Raw genomic sequence first — 11,759 nt, 5'->3', positions numbered from 1 at the left:
CGCCAATGGCTCCTGCCCATGGAGCAGTGCGACGTCATTGACGCCTTTTTCCGTGCGAGCACGACGCAGGGATGGTGCGTGAGAGTAAGTCTCACCATTCGACACCCACATTTTGTGTTCGGAAGCCGGACGGCAAGAGGCGTATCGTTCTTGCTTACAAAAGCTTAACGCTGCCACCATTCCGGCGCAGACGCCGATTCCTAGGGAGGATGTTCTCTTGAACAATTTGGTTGGATGTACAAAGTACAGTGCACTCGACTTGCTCGATGGGTATTACCAATTGCTCCCGAGAGCGAGTGATACTCCGCTGCCAGTGGTGACTTTTTCGAGCGGCATGGCTGGTAATGCCCCAAGGATTGTCAAATGCACCAGCAACATTTAATCGTTGATGTTCAGGACCCACCGAGCATATGCACATAGTTTGACGACATCTTCGTCCACAGTCGTGCGGATCTTTCATTTATGAGCGGTGCTCGAGTGAATGCATACGAATGAACTGTATGCTAATGCAGGCAAGTGCATCTTTAGCGCCGAAGAATTTCCCTTCTAGGGTGCTTCATCGATAAGCGTGGCCTTCAATCGAATCCTGCCAAGGTCAAAGCCAGTGTAGACTGGCAGGTTCCTTCAAGTGAATCCTGCTAAGGTCAAAGCCAGTGTGGACTGGCGGGAACTAAAATGAGTTGCAGACGTGGCTCGGCCTCGCCAATTACTTGCACAAGTACAGCGAGAATAACGCAAAATGGCACGGCCATTGTAGAATCTCCTTTAAAATTGTGGAATGGTGTTGGAACACCGAGTATTGGGAGGCCATTGACGGGGTCGAAGACAGCCTACTTCAGGCACCAATACTGGAGTTGCCAGTCCCTGATCGTCCTTTCAGTGTCATCGTGACGCTTCGGACTTTGCCATCGGTTACACTACTGCAAGCAGACGCCGAAGGGGCGAGATTGAGTGATCGCGTTCCGATCTCACCAGCTCAATGCTACAGAGAAGAACTACCTAGTTCACGACAAGGAATAAGTTGCGATGAAATCAGCCTTGTCAAGTAAAGAGTGCATTTGTTTGGCTCAAAGCCGTTTGTGATCTACACAGATCATGCGTAACTACACACGGCGACTCAGTCGCCTCCCCTCTCACAGAGGATGACCAGGTGGCTCTTCTTCTTCGCAGAATATAACTTCGAGGTGAAGCATAAGTCAGGAAAGCAGAACGCTTTGGCTGATGTGTTGTCACGCAAACCGGATTATGAGCTTGCTCAACCCACGACGGTGACGTCGCCCGTGACGGATTTGATCCACGTCGTGTTCGTGGGAGATGATACGTGTGCAGCGCTGCTACAGGCTCTTGCGAGCAAGGATTATAGAAACTCGGTCAAAAAATTGTCGTCGTGACTGCGTGCACGCTTGCACCAACATTCATCGAATAGTGGATCGCATTTTTGTAGCATCGGCTCGACGGATACGCTACAAATTGTGGTTCTTCACGATAAGGATTTGCAGTTTTGTATCCTCTATGAGGCACACGAAACCCCACTTAGTGGTCATCTCGGTCGTAAAAAGCCACTACCGGTAGCCCAAGCTGTACAAATGGACGAGCGCCTATGTGCGTATGTGTGAGTCATGTCATGTCACAGGGCGAAATTCTCGCCGAATGGCGCCGCTGGCCAGATTACCAGTACCCTCCGAGTGTTGGCAGTCCATGGGTTTGGTCTTTGTGTCTGGCCTGCCGAAGGACCCGGTAGGCAACACGGGTGTCGTAGTCTCCGTCGACCGTTTGAGCAAGATAGCTCATCTTGCGGCGGTGCCGGACACCATGGACGGTATGAGTACAACGATGCTGGTTGTGGATCGTGTCTTTCGACAACATGGACTCCCGAAGCAATTTAGATCCACACGTCACTGGGAAGTTTTAAGGTGCTGGGCACCAAACTGAATATGTCAGCGCGGACCATCCGCTGACCGATGGTGAATCTAAGAGCGCGAACGACGTCTTCGAGGACGTCCTTCGCGTCGTCTGCGCTAAGACTCCAAGGCGCTACAACGCCATACTGCCACTAGTAGAGCTCGTTCTGAACAATGCAGTGCACTCGTCTACCGGCTACATGCCGTTCTACGTGATTGAGCTTGTTCATCCTCGCTTCCTGTTGACGCCGCCCTCCCATGGTTCAAATCGTGATGGGAAGAAATAGCCGAGCGGCTAGCTGATGTCAGCCCTCTCACTAATCGTAAATAATCGATATTTTCCTGTCTATCAGACTGAATGTCTTACGACACGTTTGCGATGCGATGGCAGAAGGAATATGCAGACGGAAGAGGTAGAGGAAACGCTAAAAACTTTGAGGCTGGAGACCTGGATTTATTAAATGCTAAAATTATATCTACACATGCAATCTTAAGTGTCTTTAAGACGAAGCTCCATCAACGGTTTATTGGACCTTTTAAGGTTGTGGCCAAGCGGGCCTTGCGTATACGCTCAACCTTCTAAAACGTATGCGCACCCACCCCATGCTTGAAATGGGCTTGCTTAAGCCGTACCGGGATCTGGTGCAAGTGAACGCGGAAGCGTTGGCGCGGAGCGGCGCCCACATGAGCTCGATCCTGAAGCTGGACCATAACCGATTTTAAGCAGAGAGTGAAACGATCTTCATCTCCAACGGCGCCAAGAGCTCCACTTTCACATGAAGCGACGCATTCTTCGGCCCAGCGGATAGGAACCGTTTTGATAGAGCGCGATAGTCCTCAACATAAGGCAGTTGACGCACAAAGTGCCCCAAGCTCTCGAGGTCTTTCGCACAGCGGTATGTGGAGCCGCTCCGGTAGAGCACGGTAGTCCTCAACGTGAGGCAGCCGGTGCACAATGAGCCACTAGCTCTCTAGGGGTTTTCCGCGCCGCGGTATGCAATCTCAGCATGATATCCAGAGGGTTCCCGATCGCAATGGAGCTATAAGATCTTTGCGAGTCACTTGAAAGGCGAACAACCCAGTTATCTTCGTATGCCGTCGACTCTTCTCGACGAGAATGATGATGTCCACCTATCAAGTGGAACGTCTTGTGGGACGACGTCGTCGCCAGGGTCACACCCAGTATCTTGTGAAATGGCGGGGATACCCCCACCTTGAAATTTCGTGGGAGTTTGGAGTGCCACTTCCACAAGACTGCCCAGACATCGTGGACACTTATGTCCAGAGGGATGATGACGTTCCGCGTCGTCGTACGCCCCGTGCTTCTCGGCAAAGCCGAAGGGCCATGAGCTTAGCTCAAGCTATGGCTCTGAGCTGCTGCGGTCGCAGACTGACCCGTGTGAGAGACCAAAGAGCTTGCGGAAGCGTGATGGATCATCTCGCACATCACAGGGCGACAATCCGAATGATGTTGGCGACGCGCCTAGAGTTTGGCAAACTCAAACCAAAGATGGCGTTCCGGGCGCGCGTCCACCTTTTTGTGACTTAGCTGTAATGTAGATGGCAAGGAAAGTATCCGGTGCCACTGCATCCATCGCTCAACGAGCTCTATGCTATCTGCAGCGAATTCGCCAGAGACGAGCACCAAAGGAATCGTCCACATTGCGGGTACAAGAGCGCCTTCTCTTTGAGCACGAAGTCGAGTGCGGTACGTATCCACCGGGGTTTCTTGAGAAACCAAGAAGCAATCTCAGAGTTCTTCGTTCGTCAAGCTCAGCTTGTATAGTGACTGAGAACTCAATCGCGTAGACGCCAACGATCGAGCGATCGCGTTTTTGGCTTCTGTAGCGAGATCCGCGGAGCGGAAGCAATATTTTACACGAGGGTCAAAGACGGACCGTGGATGCGCACGTCAGCGCCGTTGCATACAGCTGACTTTATTCGATGGTGAAGCGTTAAGCTTAATTGCCCATGCCCCGGAGTCGATAAGGATCTCCAATGGCTTCTCAAAGCCCTCCACGGTCGCTTTTACGACCAGCAAGACCGGCTTGCATTCTCGTTCCGTGTTAAAGGGCACGGAGCTATTCGGGGCTGGGCCCTGCTGCCCTCTACTTCGTTGAGGCTCAACAAAGCACAGTTATTTCCCGCGTGGCCGATCCGCGCCTACTGGGGTGTTGTCGTTTCTTGCGACAAACCAGAAGACTGGTAAGAAGCGGGACGTTGGTTTGATGAGATTTGTCGCGTCTCGCGCAGGGGACAATTAATCCGAAGGTGACGGATGTCTTCACAGACAAAACACTGTCGGGTGTTCGAACGCTGGCCAGCAGCTCGGAGCTCTGCCTCCTCTTTCTCAGCATAGCTGAGATCCATTGGCTCAGGCGTGCTCGACGAGCTCTGAGGGTGCGCATTCCAACCAGGTCTTTCCGACATGAAGCTGATATCGGCACTCAATCCATCTTCACCGCTTCTTCAAAAGAAGACGGATGCACACGGAGGACGTCCAATCTGGCTACACCAGCTCGGAGACCCTCCACAAAGACGGTCACTGCGGCCGCTTCGGAGAGAGGATCGGCTGCCATTCTGGCAATGAGTGTTCTTAAATCTTGGATGATTCCACCCTTTTTTTCTTGCCCTTTCGGGCGGCAAGGAAGCGCGATCGCATGCGATATGCCTGGTTAGGCGGCGAGAAACCCGCAAAAGCTGCAGCTTCAGCTCCGTCCAGTAGGGAACGCAGCTTCGACCGAAGTGCCGCACGTCAGTGCCCATTCTCGCGCTCGACCACCGAGCTTGGACATAGCTAGCGCCACGCGCTGTTGCTCGCTCTGGAACATGGCGGATGCTATAGCCATCTTAATCTCCCTCGCCCAGAGCAGGAGATTTTATCCATTCTTGCTGAGCGGCTTGTGTCGGGTAAGTGGGGATCATTCGTCGTCGACGGTGGCGTTATGGACGCTGTCGACACCGACTTCTTCTGCTGTAGGTGCTCTAGCAAAGCTTTTTTCAAAGCTTGAATTTCCTCTTGGTGCGCACTGATTACTTTAGATGCTTGCAAAGCGAGTGTTGCCCGCCCTCAGGGCCAAGCTGAGATATCGGCTTTTTAAGCCCGACCTGCATGCCCTGGGGCAAATAAGAGAGCTGCTCCATTCTCACAGGGTCAGTCGTAACGACTCAGGTGTATATCGGCTACTAGTGCTACCAAATACAGAGGGGCCGCCGTAGCTCTTTCGCCTAGAGGAAGCTTGGTTAGGGTCGGGGAGTTCGTTTGATACTTAGAACCAGTACGAGTGGAGTGGATCGCAATCCATTTACTCCAAAACGTAATTACAACCTAAACCCAAGGCTAATTAACTCTTTCGTTTAGCAACGTAAACTGTATTTCTCGTTTTATTTGCATCAAGGCGCCTATAGTTATATCTATAGTTTTTTTATTTATGTAGTAAAAGCTAGTTAAATGTATAATTACTGGCAGTTTAGCCACGAGCTGGCTCCTTGTACATGTGTAGCCACAACATTGTGTGTCACATCATTTTGTGTAACACATAACATTGCGTGAACACATTATTTTGTGTGACTCACCCCCTTCATACCAGGGTAAGTGAAACCCCGTTACACTCCTCAGACAAGTAAACAAAATCTGATATACCCGGTCAGGCAGCGCTAACACTTGCTAACTCTGACTCTTAGACCCTTCACATGTTGGAATGCCTTTTCTGCAGAGTATGTCTAGTCTACCATGCCGCTTACCAAGGTGGGGGCCACCTGCGCGACGCAATGATGCTTTATCTGAATGATGGTCAAAGTAATAGACATCCCAACCTCTCTTACCTAGAAATATATCCTCTCTATCTCTGACCTTAAACGGCTGGACGCTTGGCTAAAAGAGCCTTTATAGGGATCAGATGTGCTTCTGCAGCCAACTATTCTTGTGAATTTATCTCGTCAGCACATGTTTATAGCTGATGAGCACCTTCAGGTGAACGATTCCCGCTTCAGGCCCTTGGGTCCCGATTGTGCTAGGGACCAAATCGGGACAGAATCTTGTTAAGTGTGTCTCGGTACATCAAGAACAGAGGGTCGAAAAGCTCGTAAATTCTTACAGAAGATACAGATTGAACAAGGCTCAGATGTTGATTTGGCGACAAATGCTGCTAAATGCAACAGGATTCCCGCGAACTCCATACAAGGGGAGTTTTGACCTAGTGAGTCGCGTAAGCCAATGCATGGATAATGGGTTTGACGCAGGTGCGAAACCGAGATTATCTCAAATTACCAATTTTCTTGGTTTGTTTTGATGCCAAGAATGGCCTTTATTGAAATAAGTCTAGATACATTTGTTTCACTATTTACCTCTTATAATAGCATTCCGCGTGTCCCCGTAGTGAACCAGATCAAGTGGATTATCAGGCTGAATGTCACGTTCGACTAAGGTCGCGCTGGTGAAAGCAGCCAAAGTTGTGGCAAGCAGCGCGGCCAGTTTACTATAGAGATGCATGATATCACTTCGAAAACAGGTGCGACGAGAATTCAACAATGACGTAACTATCTTTTTCAAAATATCTTTATTCTTATCCTCGAGAAGAATTATTATGATACGATATTATGATACTTTATTTTGTACCACCATAATAGTATACGTAAAGTATCAAAGGCTTTGATTTCATATTTCAGCCAGTATAAATATACATTTTTAAATAATTGGATCTTGAGGTTCAGTACTCTTGTCACTTCATAATGATATCTTACTCTGATACAAGCGTGATGCGACCAGTTGACACGGCTCAAAATTCAGTCACTCATCATTCGTACCGAGTACTGATCATGATACTTCATCATGCTCTGTCCAAACATAGAAAGGAAAGGAATTATAGGTCTGAATCTTTGCGTAGAAAGCTTCGTTCTAGAAAAATTGTCGGCTTTACCTCACTGCATATCCGTATAAGCATGACATATCGACGTTTAGATAATTCGATCGTTTAATCAGACAGGGACGAACATGCACAAATTTATTGGGTGGCAATCCAGGCTCTGTCTCTCCGCTAGAAAAGTGGTTTAAATGCATAGTTAATGATAGTTTTTTTTATCACAAACCACACCAGAAAGTTCGTGTGGTAAGACTGATTTTAGAAATGTTGATATACCCTTTTTTGACCTCATTAATTTCATATTCCGCTTACATTTTTCGAAGAGACCAGTTCCACATCACAAAATGACGGACGTAGGTTTAACGACTTTGTGTTGCCAAGTTCGTGCCGAATTCGCATCCACCAAGTCCCTTGAGGCATCCGATCGTTTACCAGAGGAAGTTGAAGAAGGCAATGTTGAATATAAGCAGCAATTGCTAGCTCCATCACCTGGTCGCTTGCGCCAATTGACGACGCAAATGCATTGGCGATTAAACGAAGGTAAAGGCACTGCTTTTTATGAACTTGGTGTTAAGGACAATGGGGAGGTTTTGGGCCTTAAAGAGGAAGCTATCTTACGCTCTTTAGTGACTCTAGCACGGTATGAGGTCAACATGGCACTAAAACCTTTAGCCATGTATTAACAAGTGGTCTTATGAACGCAGCATGTGTCGTGTCGTACATGCAGAAATGTCGCTTTCTCAATTTCGTGGAGGACGGGATGCAAGTCACAAAGCTGTACGAATACAAATTGTGCGAGTACGTGAAACTCATGCGACAAAACGACTGCGAATGTCTTTGATTGGAGACTTTATGAGTGGCAAGTCGACATTAGTAGGAGTATTAACACGAGGTTGTCTTGATGATGGAGCGGGATTAGCGAGAATGCAAGTGTGTCGTCATCGTCATGAATTAGAGAATGGCTGTACATCCAGTGTAAGTGAACATACGATTGCTGTTGCAGCAGATGGTCACTTTCGTCGGATAGAAGAACTTCGCTCTTATGACTTTGAAGATAGTGACGATGAGAGTAAAAATATCGAAACTTTTACACGACAAGAGCGTTTTATTACACTGAGTGACCTCGCAGGCCATCTCAAGTACTTGAAGAGCACAGCATCAGGACTTGCAGGACAATTTCCTGACTATGCAATGGTTGTGATTGATGCTGTCCGTGGTGTTCGGGATATGACACGTGAACATATGAAGATTGCCACGGCACTGAATGTAGCCATTTTTGTCGTAATTACGAAAATTGATATTGCAACAAATGGCCGAATTGAAGAAGTGATATGCGAAATTACCGATTTGGTCACAACATTTTGTCCAAATCAGCAAATTATTCTGGCACCGAAATGCACTAGTACAATAGTGGACGACAAAACAGATCTCTTGGAACTTACTCATTCAACCATTGTACCGGTTTTTCAGATTTCGAGCGTAACTGGTACTGGATTAGATGTCTTACAAGGATATTTTGCTAAACTCGAACCAAAGCGGTTGTGGGCAATTAAAGCTAAGACACCAGCAGAATTTCAAATTCGCCAAGCGTACGACATTAAAGATGCTGGAATCATTGTAACTGGGCTGGTCCAAGCTGGTACAATGTGTGTCCATGAGCAAATGTTGCTTGGACCCGATGCAGACGGAAACTTTTGCGACGTCCTTATTGAAAGTCTAGAAGTGCAACACAAAGCAGCACAAACTTTAAGCGCTGGTGAGACGGGAGCTGTGCGCATTCGCTTTCTCTCAACTACTCAGCCAGCTTATCGCCTCAGAAAAGGGACAATGTTGGTACATCCAAGTGTTCGACCGATAGCAACGCGTCAATTTGACGCTGAGCTCCATTTTTTACCCGATGCACGAAGATTTCGCGAGAATAATCAAGTTGTGATTCACACAGGGCAAGTACGTCAAATGGCCAAGATCGTAGAGTTAAAACTGCCTCATACGACCAAGTCTCTTCCAGCTGCTCCAACAATGTGCCGATTTGAGTTTATGTACTGGCCAGAATACATTCAGCCAGATGTTCCACTGGTATTGCGCGACGGTCGAACACAAGCTGTTGGTCGAGTTGTCCGGACATTACCGTTTTTCCGTAAAGAACCTCGTGCAACTCACGTCTCATCTTGCTGACATGACGAATATACTATTATAAGTGAGATTGATGTAGTAAAAATGTTAAAAATAGCACTTTCCACTTATAACTTTTGTCATCATTTATTACTTGCGTTTTATTTTTATTTTTATGAATCATAAGCCATGAATATCGAGAATGATGAGATGAGTAAAGCAAGTGGAATGCATCTTGATCTTGAAGAAATTACTTCTAGTGATGATGTTCAAGCAATGAAAAAAGTTCAATCTCGCAAGCATAAGGTACGAGCTCAGACGATTGAAGAAGTATTTCAAACATTGAGCAACTTTCGGTCTTCGGATATCAATCCACCTCATGAACATCTTGTTCTTACTCCTCGTTCAGCAGAAGTTTGTTTACGTTGTGGTGTGAATCCAGAAACATTAAAATTACGTGATTTGGATTCATTTTATAACTCTGAAGTAACACCTGCCGTTCAACGTATGCGTCACGAAGCGTATTCGTTACGACGCCATGAAGAGATGGAAATGTTACGACGTGAAAAGATGAAACTTGTGAATGGAATTGATCAAAAAGTTGTCCCTTTGAAAGAAGAATCGGAACACAAATCAAATTCGAATGGTGCAAGTATGAAACGCTCTTCTGCTCTTTTAGATCTTGAACGTCAACGTTTGGAAAAAGTTCGTCAACGTCAAGAGCGCGAGCTGGAGCAAATGCTCGAATTTGAAATGAAAATGAATCGATTACAACAAGAAGCAGCAGAAAAAATGGAACGGGAGAAACGACAACACGACGCGATGGAGCGTTCGAAAGTGCGTATTGCACGGGAAGTAGCAGCTGACAAACGAGCTCGTGAGTTGAGAAAGAAAGCTGAGCTAGAGGCTGAAGACGAACGGCGTAAAGAATTGACAATGCAATTGGCTACGCGCGATCGAACTCTTGCTGAAGAAAAAGCTCGACAAGAAAAACTTCGACGATTGGAAGCGAGAGAACGCGAAGAAGAGCGCAAGATTAAAGCAGAAGAGCATCGAGTTCAGACAGAAAAACTCTTACGTGCTCAACAAGAAGAAGTTCAGAAACGACTTCATGAATTAGAAATGGCCGAGAAAGCACGTGAAGAAACAGTGGAAAAGCAACGCGCAGACCGTGCGATTGTGATGGAAGCACGACGACGGCAAGTCACCCAAAGGATTCGAAAAAATCTCAAAATGTCGAAAAAACTCGAAGCGCAACGAAATGAAGAGATTCGTCGAAAGCAAGAAGCGAGTGAAGCTGCGAGAAAGGAGCGTGAAGAAGAGGAGAGACGCGTGCGAGCATTGCAGTTAGAACAACAGGCGGAGGCGGAAAGAAAGAGATTGCTTGTATTGGAGGAATCGCGTCGAGAAGAAGCTCGGAAGAAACAAGAGATGATTGAGCGACAAACTGAAACGGATCGAAATATCCAACAAGTCCAAAAACATCAAGAGCAGCAACGAGCAATGAGATGTGAGTATCGCAAGTTACAAGCACAGCTCAAGATGGATAAAGTGGAACGAATGAAACGTATGCAAGAGTATCAACGATTGGAAATGTCACGGAAATTACGAGATTCGGAAGTTCGGACCCAACACTTGTTGGATGAAAAGCAATTGCTTGTAAATTGTCGAAAACAATTGGCGATTCAGACGAAAATTCAGCGGGATCTTATCTTGCGAACAATGGAAAAGGTTAAAATTACAAAGAAATGGCATCATGCTTCCAAAACGATTGAAAAGGTTCTTAGTGGTGGGAAAGGCATTGCAGGTTCACGTTCGAGTAAAGTGCGTCCTAAATCGAGTTCCAATGTCGTAGGACGGCAGGCATTTTTGCCTACACTCAGTTCACCTACAACGCCGATGACTGTAAATTCTACATTGTCTGATGGACATTCATCAAACGAATTGAATCCACCGTCCCCACCTCCATCTCAATCTGCTTTTAAATTTATCAAGACTCAGAATTCTGCAGCTGAACATGCCGCGCAGCGATATTTATCTCCATACGAAAGCATCAAAAAGGGTTAATACATTTTTTAAAATTTGAGTATTACACAAAAAGCGCTTGATCACAATTTGTCAGGTCAATTACTGATCATAAAAATAGAAATGAAATGTGACATTATCGCTGAACAACACACATACAGTGGTTCCAACATTTCCACCCGCTTAGTCTTGGGTCTGACGCCGCTCGCTTGTAGCAGGTACTTTCGAGGTGAATGGACCCCCGTTGCATCCGGTAGTATATCAAGAGCCGAGTCATTATTAGACTACGTAGTACCCGAATATTATGCTTGAAGCGTTGTTTGCAAAGAGGTCCAGGTCACCGAACTGGTTCAGAATAAATAAATGCATTAAGAGAATATAAATGCCAAAACGAAAAGTGTCTTAACATACATATTCACACACCCGGACGCATTTGCAGCATCTGCATCCTAACGCATTTGACGGCAAGACGACACTAAATGTGTCATCCAGTGGTATCATCTCGGAGCAACTTGTAGACACGATAACCGTAGAAGTAGATCTTGTAACCAACCAAATGTACTCAAATGGATAGTGTTCTTTTAGGTGGATGTCTCGACAATACAGAAGAACAAATGCGTGGTATTACTATGAAAGTGCTACTTCATTGGTCTATCAACCCAATCCTGTAGCTGACAAGGAGCTCAAAGCGCCATTTCTTATTGATCTCGTCAATTCGCTAGGTCACGTGAACTTCTCTTTTGACGTATCAACCGCAAGTTCGGCTCTGTAATGGAGCTTTGATACTGCGATGCAGTGCATGGAATATGTGCTCAAACTCATGCAGTAATATGTCAAGCGTATAAAGAGGGTATTACTA

At 46.6% G+C, this 11,759-nt stretch overlaps 2 protein-coding genes across 2 annotated transcripts; both read left to right on the top strand.

The window, feature by feature from the left end:
• Window positions 1-7,107: 7,107 nt before the first annotated feature.
• On the top strand, window positions 7,108-8,938 carry PHALS_05560 (gtp-binding; the record flags this gene model as incomplete). The annotated part of the gene is made up of 2 exons (XM_024719123.1): window positions 7,108-7,403; window positions 7,468-8,938. 2 exons carry the CDS (start codon window positions 7,108-7,110, stop codon window positions 8,936-8,938), a joined length of 1,767 nt encoding a protein of 588 aa, XP_024584453.1.
• Window positions 8,939-9,064: 126 nt separating this feature from the next.
• PHALS_05559 (hypothetical protein F443_20544) lies at window positions 9,065-10,942 on the top strand (the record flags this gene model as incomplete). The annotated part of the gene is made up of 1 exon (XM_024719122.1): window positions 9,065-10,942. The coding sequence occupies one exon, from the start codon at window positions 9,065-9,067 to the stop codon at window positions 10,940-10,942; it is 1,878 nt and encodes a 625-aa protein (XP_024584452.1).
• Between the last annotated feature and the right edge of the window lie 817 nt (window positions 10,943-11,759).

The sequence above is a fragment of the Plasmopara halstedii genome, assembly GCF_900000015.1.
Source record: "Plasmopara halstedii genome assembly, contig: Scaffold_2904, whole genome shotgun sequence".
NCBI classification, from domain to species: domain Eukaryota; phylum Oomycota; class Peronosporomycetes; order Peronosporales; family Peronosporaceae; genus Plasmopara; species Plasmopara halstedii.
The sequence above is the reverse complement of the archived record's forward strand: the minus strand, read 5'-3'. Positions and strand labels throughout refer to the sequence as shown.